Source organism: Engystomops pustulosus, chromosome 2, assembly GCF_040894005.1.
Source record: "Engystomops pustulosus chromosome 2, aEngPut4.maternal, whole genome shotgun sequence".
Lineage (NCBI taxonomy): Eukaryota > Metazoa > Chordata > Amphibia > Anura > Leptodactylidae > Engystomops > Engystomops pustulosus.
In genome coordinates this window covers 195,726,560-195,739,900 of record NC_092412.1, presented here as the reverse complement: position 1 = coordinate 195,739,900, position 13,341 = coordinate 195,726,560, and the positions used below count along the sequence as shown (strand labels likewise).

The following is a 13,341-nucleotide window of genomic DNA, read 5'->3' as shown; positions in this document are numbered from 1 at the left end:
CCATTTCTCATGCGAGGTCCATGCTCTGGGTCCCTTAATATGGACTAGACAAGAGAAATGGGACAAGTTTGGGGCTCCATTTTTAGAGACAGGGAAGTCATGCAAGCCAACCTACTGAAGCACTTTTCAACATGGTCTGGAGCCTCGTCTTGGAAGAAATTCAGCCTTTTATTTCAGATAGGGACATTCAAATGGAGGACATGCAACTTTAAATTATACACATAGGAGGAAAGTATGAATAAGAGACTGATTTCACGTGACAACTAGCAGTGCACAACAAGTTGACACATAATTGTTTAAAATTTGTTGGGTCTCTCCACTCCCTCCCAGGGTTGCTGCTATATATACCAAACTGGTAGTGTAACCTTTCACTTGTTGCTACTATACTACCATGTTTATGCACTATATGATTGACTGTTTACTTATTTATTGCTCCAAAAGGGATTATCTTGCTGTCAGCGCTTAGGAACATATGCACTTTAATTTTGGACCTTACTGGTTACATTGGCTGCAACACATTCAAAGGGAATATAGCTTGGGAGTGGACTTTGCACCTGTTTCCAGCCTGTTAGGGTGCATTTTAAGTGTTTTTAAATGTATCTTTATGTATGAATTTTGTCTAATAAACTATTTTTTTTGTCCTGTATACACATGTCTCTTCTTTTTACACATAATTGTTAAAAATGTGTAATGATTCCAGAAAAGTTAATATTATGAAAGTGAATTGATTTGTAGGACATTACATTGGCTAGTTTATTGGCATAAGGTCACGATAGTGACCATTAAAGTGTAATTGAATATACAGTTTAAAGTGATGTTCCAGGTTTCTTATGTGTACAAACAAAATTCTAAAATATGTAACAAGAAAGGGATGAAATTACAATGAGATAATATACAGAGATGCAAGATATAATGAAAGCAGAAGAATCAATGATGACAACACTAATAAAAGAAAGAATTTTCTGTTGTATTATGTATAAACATGTAACACAATAAGGAATAGAAGAAGTATTAAATTTAAAGAGTGTGAACAAGGACCTGAATCAATGTCTAGATCATATAATATATTCAAACAAAATCTTTATTTAAAAAAAACATACAAATAAGTTAGCAAAAATAAAAAGATGGCAAGCCCACACATTTAATTAAAAAAAATGTCAAATCATGTTACATTTATATTGGTCAAACCACATAAAAATCAATTTAAAAAAATTGGCCCCACCGAACATAAAAAACTTATATTTCTGCAGAACAGCACACCCTTTAATAAAAACAACTACGAAAATATATATTACAAAACATTCTCATACTAAAAGATGGAATTCATCAGAAGTATTGTCCTCAGTTGTCCAAATCACAAAATGTCCTTGTGGTGTTTTATTTATATTATTAATAAATATAGCCTGGATGATTTTTATATTAAATTAAATGATTTCTTTTTTTATTTTAAATTAATTAGGTGTAATTATATTTTAATTTAATAATTTAATTAAATAATTTTGCCATGTCTTGGCAATGATACAGGACAGTCCTTTAAATATGACCCAAAAAGGGATAGTCCTTTATATAATAATTATTGCGTTTACATATAACACAACGTTGTCTAATTCAGACAGCATAGAAAAGATGTATTACAATTTTATGTTTTCTCTATGGAGGTCCTGTACCTAAAGTCCTGGTTCGATACTTGCAAGCGCTTTAAAACCCTCTGTTTCCAAAGGGTTCATAGGAAAGTTTATTTTGCTCAGGAGCAATGCTGCTTGTAGTATTACAGCTCTACCCTTAACTTTAATAAGGTTGCATTATGAGACACCACCTTGGCGCAAGTGTGGCGCTGTTTCTGAGTCAGATCATTAAATGCCTATTTTAGGTCATCTCTTAATTTGTAGAGGTTATATCTCTAGAGAATAAAACTCCAACATACTCTTAAGGAGCAAGTGCAATCTACATCAAAATGTATGTGTAGCAGTAATAAGACGAAATAGGGATTTCTTACCTAAAGAACATGTATATTACCTTAATAATTAGAATTTATGAGTGATGTTACATACAGTAAAAGACTGGTTTGGACAAGTAATATAGATATAAACTTATTTGATGAATTCAGTTTTCTATAAGTCCCCGCCAGCCACTGTATCCACTCAATGTTATAAATTTGTATTTTTGTTCCTAAGGCATTTTAATATTATAGTAGATTAAGAAATACAATCCTGTAGTAAGTTCAAGGAGATTAATGTCTAGTTCCCAATATGCTGGTCTGGGTAGTTTATAGACACGTCTCCAGATGTGATGCTATCAACAATGGAAGACAATGAAGTTATGTCCCGTTGCTCCGAAGAGTCATCACTTAAAAGATGATCTGCAAGACAAAACATGAAACATTATTCTAACCATTAATTACATTGGTTTCCAGGTGTAAATGCATTGTGAGTGTATAGTTGGTCTTTATTGCCAAATGTTAACAACTGTGTCTGTGGTATAGTTTGGCCAGCAGGCAGGGATTCCTTGCATCATATTTCTGCATGATGCAAGGACTCCTGTTCACTGAACTATGGATGGATTCTGTGGGATTAGACCATCATATGGGTCCATTTTTACAAGCTGAGCATGATCGTATGCAGCCAGCATTAGATAGTTGAATAAAAGAGTCATAGTCTAATAAAAATGTAGGCATATTATTCTGTCATAACCTTAGCCAACACAAAGAATGTGGAGATATGCAGTCTTAAAACTACACCAGATGTATCATACAGCATTAGAAACTTTGAGGGATACTTATCATTGGTTTTCCTGGTTCTTTTTTGATGTAAAAAAGTCTCAAAGGAGTCACATTGAGGTTTTTGAGACTTTTTTTTACTGCTAAAAAGTCTCACAGGGATATTTCCACCTCTTCATTAATGTGCTGTAAACATAGAACTAAGGCTAGTGCAACAACATGAAAAACCTTATTTTTGGGGGGACTTTTTGAAAATAAAAAATCCCAGACAGAAAATAGACCATAAGAACATTTATTAAAGGGCCAAACCACTTAAATTAATCTGATGGCACCAGAGATCCATAAATAGACCTAGAACCCATAAATAGATCCATAAATGTCCCAAGAAGCCTGGATAATGATAAATAACCCCCTTTGATATTAAACTCCTATCATTACAGAAGAGCTCTACACCACTGTTTGCTTAATAAATACCATAATCGAGTATAAGCCGAGTTTTTTAAAAAATGTGCTGAAAACCCCTAACTCGTCAGCTCTCTGCGCGGTTCCATCACACACACCATGACGTCAGCCGCATGCCGACATTATAGAGTGTGCGCTGCCATCAGCACAAGTGGCTGGCGTCATGGTGTATGTGACAGGACTGTGCCGGGACCCGAAGATAGAGCCAGAGCAGGAACTGAAGACAGTAGAGGACCTGCGGGGGCATCAGAAAGGTGAGTACAGAGTTCTTTTGGGGGGTTTTAGGCTGGGCAGGGGCTGCTGGCTTTATTCTAAGGGGAGCAGGCACCGGCTATATACTGGGAGGCAGGCACTGGCAATAAACAAGGGGGTAGACACTGACTATATACGGAAGGGCAGGAACTGGCTATATAAAAGGGGTTCTGGCACTGGCTCTAAACAAGGGGGCTGCTGGCTATATACTGGGGCAGGGGGCTGCTGGCTATATAGATTGGGACAAACACTGGCTATATACAAGGGGGCTGCTGGCTATAAACAAGGGGACTGCGAGCTATATACTGGGGGTCAGGGGATACTGACTGTATACTAGGGGGCAGGGGCTGGCTATATACTGGGGCCATGTGCTTGCTGGCTATATACTGGGGAGGCTGTCACCAATGCATTTCCCACCCTAGGCTTATACTAGGTTTTCCCACATAAATCTTTTGATAATCATTTTTTGCTTTATCGTTAATTCTTGTTCCCATAACAATCCAAAATCTAGAAAATCAAATTGTCACAGCAACAAAAAAGGATGTGTCTGGAGTAACAATTACAAAATATACCTGTTCTGACATACCAATTCAATATATATTGTGTATATATATATTGTGTGTGTATATATATCCCAAGCACTAGGCACAAACAAAAAGAAATTGTCTTTTTCTTCTGGCAGTGCAGCTTTGGCATTCGTATCATTACATGTCCTAAGAGTTAGGTCAGAGTTCTCAGAAGAGGCTAACTCCTTTGTGCTGTGCCTGGCACTTTGTATTAGTGCTTGTTACTACCAGTATGACCTTCACAAACCATTTATTGGGGGCATGTGATTTTCTAAGCATATCATTTGTAATGCAGAAGCTCAGAGCCTGGAGGGATTTCTGTTCTTATTTAATCCATTAACATGAAGTACACATTTTCGACCTTTGCTAGAAAAACAATTCATTTACACTTTGTTCTCATGCAAATCCATTCAGATGTGCCATGCATACATATATATGGCAGGGATTTGGTTCTAAATGAATTATTTATGTTAATTATTATAGAGAAATTCTTTTACTATAAACTTCTGATATTGCCAGTTATTTGATTTATTGTAGCACATATATACAGGTATTTCTACAAACCTTTTTGTACAATACAGGCAGTCCCCGGGTTACATACAAGATAGGGTCCGGAGGTTTGTTCTTAAGTTGAATTTGTATGTAAGTCGAAACTGTATATTTTATAATTGAAGTTCTAGACAAATTTTTTTCTTTTTTTTCAAAATTTTTGCTGTAATTGAACCAAGAATTATCAATAAAGCTTCATTACAGACACCTTACAGCTGATCATTGCAGTCTGGGACTATAGTAAAGCATCCGGAGAGCTTCACCAGAGGTCACAGTGGGCAGAGGGGTTCGTCTGTAACTATGGGTTGTCTGTAAGTCGGGTGTCCTTAAGTAGGGGACCGCCTGTACTGACAGAAGGTACTATTGTACTATTAAAGGCTTGTACTATAGGCCATAATAGAGAACCCATTCATTAACATGGCACCCCCATACATTTCTGATATTGGAAACCACAAGTCTACAGGGGTTGTATCATGTCTCCATACAAAATTATTGGTTCAGGTGTCCTCACACAGGTAATAGCTTTTATTTTAAAGAAGATGAGGGGACTTTATCACCGCTTCTCCGTCAGTTTTCTGGCATAGTTTTCCCCTTTTGCCGATTACGATTGTTGATGTGTCTGGTAGGACAGAGGTAAATACCCCCCATAGTCTTTTTTTTAATAGAGACCCTGAGAAAAAGTGTGCATGAAGGGAGCAAAAAAAAAATTGTGTGACTATGGGAGTTATACAGTCAAAAATATGGGACCAGACTTGTCACCCTAGGGCCAGCCAAAGTAAAGCCACATGAACTGGGTGCCACAGAGACCCGACCACTGACACCAGGCACGGATGAGTACTATACTACACTTTTTAGTGTTACTTACTCGATATGTATATATTTGGCAGCAGTTTTGACTTAGTTTAGGATGTGTTTGGTTAATCATACATTTTACAAATGATCTATTTAGAGAATATGATAATATTTCATTATATCTTATAGTATCTTGGTGCTTATAGGGTTTTAGATTGTACATAGAGGTAGGGTGAGTTCCTGCAATTTTACAGCTGATTTAGATCCATCCTGTTGATCTGGCCAGTTGGCAGGTGAATAGCTTGGCTCTATGATATATATTGGAGTATTATACACAGATTGACAGACATTAAAAAAAAGGGAGCAGAAAGTATATAGTCTTGGTTTCTTTGCATGTGGGTAGGTGGATGGGTAGGCTCTAATGTAGCTGAGAAATGTTTCTTCATACCCAAGTAGATCAATACCATATTTCAGGTGTGGTAAAATGGTCTAAGGCTTATGGCCAAACACAATATAATAGTCAGTACATAGCTTTGCATGTCAGTCATAAACTGTTTACCAGCCAAACATGGGTAAACTAGTCATGTAGAGGCTATTAATCTTTACCATTTCACGATAGGTATAAACATGAGCAGGGTTAAATGGCGATAATGTCAGGAGAGGAACTATAGAGAGATTCAGTTGAGCAGTTTCATTGACTTTTTGACTTGTTTACTACTAATTAATTATCGACATTGCCTGTGTATAATAGCATTTACATTGGATGTTACAATGTAAGGTATCGTGAGCTGTCTCCATATGAAGGATGACACAATAAAGATAATGGAAACAAGCCTATATCTTCAATACATATTTATTTTATATAGTTCTTGGATTTTATTGTATTTACTACTAGACCAGTTATCCATTAGTTTTAACATCTTCAAACTAAGTAAATATGACATATTTATGTTGCTTTAAATGACCCAATTAATGAGATTTATAGATCATCCCAAATCATTGATCTGTTTTTCAGCATTATAGATAGGCAGCATACTGTATGTATAATATGATGGAGGAACGTATACAAGACAATTACTCTTCCTGATAGATTGTAAGCTCTTGCTAGCATGGCCCTCACGCTTAATGCTTCACTAGTCTCTAATGTCTAATTGTGTCTGTACTCATCCCCTTTTATTTGAAATGCTTTGTACTGTAGAATAAATGGTTGTATATACAGATCATTTGTGCTGCTGCTGATTATTATTACTACTAATAATAAAAATGTTAATTATATATATCTTAATTCTGACATTGTCTAAGAACTGAGATATTTTTTTAATAAATAAACTCACCGCTTTGACTGCTGCTAAAATCAGACTCGTTCCATTCAGGGCTGCAAGAAGCGGAACTTGATCCACATTCACTCGACACCTAAAATGATAAAAGAAAATGGAACATAGAAATGAGAAATGAGTATGCCGGCCAAGGTGTAAAATCACAATGTAGAGAAATAAAATGAGAGGGAATAAGTTAAGATTAACATAACATAATAGATTTAAGATGTGTGTGGTATACAAATCATGGGGTGCATTTACCAACAAAATAAGACATTACAGGGTAATGAAATAGTTGTATGAAACAATAGGAATCAGGGGCCTCCTCTTGTAAGCTTCAAATTTATTACATACATGTCTCCTTTCTTGTTTGTGACCTTCCTGCTTACATGGGAGCCAGTATAAAGCAGCTTTGTATAAAAATTGGCAAAACCCTAAAATTACAACCAATAAAGGAAATCCTCTATCAAACTCAAACATAACAAAAAACAGGGACACTTATTAGCACATCCAGGCACTGTGACCATAGTAATAGTCTTATATTTCTTATCCAAGGCCTCTCTCCTTCTAAATAGAACCTTTAAAATTATACTAATGAGTCAAAAGGGCTATGGTGGCGTTATCATGCTGTAGCTTCACAGGCTGTTACACTTTAAAGGAGCAGTTCCCGTACCCACTGTGTGCTAAAAATCACTGCTGCTGTGAGATTACAGCTGGCATGGAGTAGGGAGAAGTTCAGAAGGAGCAGAGGGCGACTAAGATATGCTCCTGCACAGTGTAACAGCATGTGCAGCTACACTATTGAGGGACTCTGTTAATGGCCCCATAGCACTTCATGCTCATAAGCATAATTTTAAAAGTTTCAGAATTTCAGAAGTAAAAAGGGCATGGATAACAAATATAAGAGGATTGCCTGAGTTTAATCATGCTTGAAATTGTTGGTAGATTTTCTTTAAAACAAAGAGCAGAGCAAAATATTAACAAATTGAAATTAAAGGGGTTTTCCCATGTAGACACGATTCTTAAATCTACTCCGGATACCAAAATAACATATTATTAAATTAATATCTTAAATTCATAAATTCATATCTGTAAATACAGTTTGAGAACTTTGTTTAATGGACAAACCCCTTTAAGTAAAAATCTAAATGTCACTATGACTATGAGCGTCTGCACAGATTCTGTCCAAAATCATTGGCAAAAAAATGCTGCAAGGAGGACTTTTTTCATCCTGGAAACTGAAGATCCGAAATAGAAGCCAATCACATTTTTTGGCCATTTTTACAAGTGGGAATTCTGTTACACCCCTATAATGCAAAACAGTAAAAGAGATCTGATGTTTATTTTATTGTCCAACCTCCTCTCCCCATGGGCAAATATTGGGAGATATAAGAAATGAGCAAGGTAGAATTTAAATTCTGAAATCTATTGTTCTCGCTGCTGGAGTCTGGCAGAATCATTCTATATTCCATACACATGAATTTGCAACCAACAGAACATTTGGTTGAAAGAAAATTTGGCCAACAAGTTTATGGAAGTCCTTAGTGCAGTACTGTATATAGCAATATATATAGAATATATGATTTATTCTTCTTTAAAATGATAGCTTCAGTACAGGATAGCTACACTTACTTTTCTAAATTTTTAAAAAAAAATTTGCCATACAGAAAAAAAAGCCTTTTCAGTCTTGTATGGACTATCAGGAAATTTACTGCCTGACAAGCTTATATATGACACAAAATAATCCAATGTAAATGCACAAGTTAAATGTACATTTATAATATTTAAAAAGAGCTGTCATAAATAATACAAACATTGAAATTGCACAATGTATTATCCCTATGAAAGGAATTTGTCTTATTTCATTGGGAAGGAACTTGCTACACATATGACATCCGCTTTAACCTGATGAATAGGAATAGATGGAAGGATTAGCTATTACAAATTTCCATGTTATTAAAGCACATGTTCCAGCCCTCGTGAGTGTAATGAATATGTAAGTGAGCCAGCTGAGTGAATGGATACACATGAATAGGTAAACCGATACTATAAAAGATGGAGACCACAGCTACAGTCACTGAATACACAAGGTGGATGAATCACTGTGCCACACACACGCACAGCCTGTTACTGTCACTCATTAGAAAGTAAGCTATAGAGGAAGAGATTTATTGTCCTTCCTGGTTGTGGTACAAACATAAGGGAGTCTCTTGTAACACCCCTGCCCCCAACTTCTTTTACTATGCATGAAGATCTTGTATCAATTTGTAACTTGGTGATATGAATGTAATGTAGCGTTTAATGAAGTCAGCAGCCGTCAGAAGCATTACTTATGATTTAGTAAGTTATATCGGATATAGAAATTTTAGAAAGAAGAGGTTTACAAGTACAGGAGAGTGGAACTATATACTCTGTCCTACATTTTTGGATTTTTGGTTTTCATTCCTGCTTTTGAGGAATAGTACTATTTCTGACCATTACATAACTTTTGTGCCTCTAAACATAAATCATTAGATTTCAGGTTTCCCTGAGTTGGTACATGGAGAGTAATTGCTTTGATTTATAGACAGCAAGTGAGTTATGGGTGACTCTTTCACTTAGAGCCAGTAGTACAATATAGAATATTCTGGTGAAGTACTGATGATAAGTGATTTGAATAAAGATTTATATAATAATTGATATAGAATACTTACTATTAGCTCCAGCAGCCTTTTTTCTAACTCTGGTGTCTCTTCCAGTCTCCAAATCAAAATACATTTACTAGACAATTTACCAGAGTGAATTTACGTTTAGTAGGATTGGGGAGGGGGTCGGCTGGAGATCCTGATAAGTGGTAAGATGTATAAGTCTTAAATTAAAAAGTTATTCTGTGTCATGTAATGATATGGTAAATGTTTAAATCAGAGATACGTTTATGCTCTATATGCAATTATTAGGGGTTTCTATACATGAATACATTTATTTTTGTATACATTCACGCAATGTTCTATGAAATTTTATAAAACATTTTGAATATGTCCTAAAGGTGACCATACACCTTCAATGGCTGTTGGCTAAGTTCATGTAACTGACATCTATTCCTCCCGACAGGTCATACTTATATACAACATGCATGGGTTCTTAGTAGAGAGCAGAGAGCAGTAGAGACATCTGTAGTTTATCTTTCTAGACAAGCAGATATCCAGCATGTGCAAGTCATGTTTATTGCTAAATCTGCCATGGGAGAAATGTCATGGTATCCCCAAACATTGCAGGAATTGCCAAAGATATTGTTCTAACACCTAAGTTTTCAGTTGTCATGTCATGACGTGTGTTCCTGGAGGAGTAGAGGTGACTTTTTTGGAACCTTTGTAAACAAGCTGACCTTTCCATCAGTGGTTCTACAGACTATACTGTAAAGTATACTGTAAAAGTGATGTAGAATCCCATAATAACTGAATGGTGTAACATTAATAGTTCAGAAAGAAAAGATGTTCTGTGGACCAAGACATATTCTGTCACCTAAGCCAAAATCTAATTCCATTCTGATCCTGCCCTATGTGTGAGGTTACTTATCAATGGTAACATGCATTTATAGTTACATGTATCTAAAGTACAGGCAATTGGAAGCCTCACAAATCCTACCCTTTTTTAGCACCAGATGGTTTTCACCCTAGTTTCCATTTAAACACAGTCAGTTTGTTTTGCAGTTTGTTTTTCACCGCATTACTTACATAGCATGGCAGGTGTTAGTAAATGGGATGACTGACATGACTGTGTGGGGAATCGTAATGAGGCATGACAGTGGGCGAGGGTCTCATGAGGCCTGGTGTTCCTGACCCTGCCCCATACTGCCTGATCAGCAGCTCCTTTACCAAGTGGCCACGTAAACCTTAGCAGTCCAGGAGGTTAAGAGGTCATCCTAAAAACCATATTGGCATTGACACATTAAGGAGTTCAAGTGTTGCCCAAATGAAGAAAGGAAGAAAAGAAACTTGTGACAGTTGTCTGTATGTAACGCTTGTCACGTGTGACACATTACAGCTACAGTGCTGGAGTTTCTAAGTAGTAACAAATGAACTATTTATCTATCGATTAATTGATCATCTCTCTATGCATCTGTCTATTAATCTCCTATCTACCACTATCATAGATGTAAATGTAAATTTTACGGTATATCTTCAATGTATATGATATATATATCTGTGATCTATATATCTATCAATGCATTTATATTTTGTCCATATGTTATCTCTCTATCTATCTATCTATCTATCTATCTATCTATCTATCTATCCATCCATTCATTCCTTGTCTATCTATCTATCTATCTATTTATCCATCCATTCCTTGTCTATATATATTTCTATTTATCCATCCATTCCTTGTCTCTCTTTATCTATCTATCTATTTATCCATCCATTCCTTGTCTATCTATCTATTTATCTATCTATCTATCTATCTATCTATCTATCTATCTATCTATCTATCTATCTATTTATCCATCCATTCCTTGTCTATCTATCTATTCCTTGTCTATATCTGTCTATCCATACACCCATCCATTCCTTGTCCATCTATCTATCTATCTATCTATCTATCTATCTATCTATCTATCTATCTATTCCTTGTCTATATCTGTCTATCCATACACCCATCCATTCCTTGTCTATCAAACTATCTAAGCAAAGGAAGGAATTCAGAGCAGCACAGGTTTCTTTTGGGTGCATATATCTATCTATCTATCTATCTATCTATCTATCTATCCATCCATAAATCAATTCCTTGTCTATATTATCTATCTATGCATACATTCCTTGTCTATCTATCCATATATCCATTCCTTATCTATCTATCTATTTATCTATCTATCTCATATCTATCTATCTATCTATCTATCTATCTATCTATCCATCCACCCATCCATTGTCTGTCTATCTGGCTATCTATGCATTGTCCATTTATCAATAATGTATCTTTGCATTCTCTATACATCTACCATATCTGTGCAATTGCATATCTGTATCCTAGCAATCTGTCTCATAGAGAATATTTTTGTACTAAATGTCATAGATCTCCTATATACATGATTCATCAATATATATCTGTATATTTTCTATTTATACATCTGTTATTTATTAATTTATGCACAAATATATTATTGCACTTAACAATAATTAAACAGATACTAAATGAGTTTGTTTTAGTAATGAAAACAATTGAAAGTCGCTTATTTCTATTTATCAAAGCCTTATCTACTTTCTATATTATTGCATAATTTTGGAATAATGTCAGTGGTTGTCAAATCTGACTGAGTTCCCTCATGACAGAATTGATGCCATTGCTTTGCTTTAGACTCTGAATGTTTTGGTCAAGGTCATTGTGAAGAAGCAGATTGATGCCTCAATATCAGGTTATGTACTAATGAGACCTGCTATTTAATTCTCCAAGCTCAGGTAGTACAATGCAAAACAATAAGTCATCCGATAGATAGATAGATAGATAGACAGATAGATATGAAGTAAAGTCAGCACAATCTTATAGACTCCTTACTATGTTTTGCTATATATATCCAATGTGGGTCACTTGTTAGTTGCTTGATAAAGGTGTTACACCGAAACGTCACCACTTGTTCAATAAAGTTCACCTTTTATTTTCAAATTTGAACGACAGAGTGCTGCCCGGTTTCTACGTTATTTAGATAGATAGATAGATAGATAGATAGATAGATAGATAGGTAGGTAGGTAGATAGATAGATAGATAGATAGATAGATGGATAATAGACATGATTACATGTAAATATACGGATATGAAACTGATAATGAGATAGTTGCAATAAAAAATAAATAACTGGATATGAGATCACTAGATATTGATTTCTTTTGCATCAATGAAAAGTTACTTACTACTCTTTGAGATCCATTACCGATGTAGAGCAAATCTCTTTGGTCTCTCTCTTGCTGGTTAAGGGAGGCCAGCAGAGCTTGCAGTCGTTCTATATACTGAATGGCGCTCCTCAAGATCTCAACTTTGGGGAGTCTCTGATTAGGGTTTAACAAAGTGCTTCTTTTTAAGGCTTCAAAGGCTTCATTTACTTTCTTAAGCCTGCGCTTCTCCCTTAGGGTGGCTGCTCTTCTTCTATCCAGTGATACTGTCTTCCGCTTACACATCTTGCAGGCCCATGGAAGGCATTGGCCAGGACAATGGTCTTGCTGGCTTATAGTGGAATGGGGTGAGACCTTCTCTTCAATGCCTGAATCTTGCAGTAAAACACCTTCAGTACATATTCCTACTGATCCTCGATCTTGAAATCCAGCTTGATCATATGTTGGGAGCCGCGCAGAAAAATAATTTTCATTGTCATAAAATCTTTGGTCTGGAAAAAAATAAGGACTGGTTTCAAAGAGTTCCATACTTCAGAACTGTTAAGATGTGTGTCTCCTCAACAACTACACAGCAACTGCACTTCTCCCCTTCACACCAACTGTTTGATGCCATTTAAACCCTCTGCCCGGCATTAAATCACAGAGATAAATATAGAAAATGTTCACGAAACTTGATCCACTTTTTAGCTGTTGCCTGACATCAAAACTTTTTTTTCACGTCTGGAAAGACAGGATTCTCCCTAGTGGATTCCAACTTAAAAAAAAAAAAAAAACTCTGAAAACATTCTGTTTGTTTCTGGATTTTAGGATACTTTTTTAGATA

At 35.7% G+C, this 13,341-nt stretch overlaps 1 protein-coding gene across 1 annotated transcript; it reads right to left on the bottom strand.

Moving 5' to 3' along the window:
• Window positions 1-1,063: 1,063 nt before the first annotated feature.
• Window positions 1,064-13,117, bottom strand: MYOG (myogenin). The gene is made up of 3 exons (XM_072133137.1): window positions 12,540-13,117; window positions 6,672-6,750; window positions 1,064-2,359 (listed from the first exon to the last, which is right to left on the bottom strand). The coding sequence occupies exons 1-3, from the start codon at window positions 13,044-13,046 to the stop codon at window positions 2,238-2,240; spliced, it is 708 nt and encodes a 235-aa protein (XP_071989238.1). The 5' UTR covers window positions 13,047-13,117; the 3' UTR covers window positions 1,064-2,237.
• Window positions 13,118-13,341: the final 224 nt, after the last annotated feature.

What these genes read in the sequence shown, in the direction of transcription:
- MYOG (XM_072133137.1), bottom strand. Translation starts at nt 13,046, where the DNA reads ATGGAACTCTTTGAAACCAGTCCTTATTTTTTTCCAGACCAAAGATTT. An exon ending in GTAATGGATCTCAAAGAGTA is followed by an intron (nt 6,751 to 12,539) that starts GTAAGTAACTTT and finishes TTATCATTTTAG; the next exon opens with GTGTCGAGTGAATGTGGATC. An exon ending in TTTTAGCAGCAGTCAAAGCG is followed by an intron (nt 2,360 to 6,671) that starts GTGAGTTTATTT and finishes TTTGTCTTGCAG; the next exon opens with ATCATCTTTTAAGTGATGAC.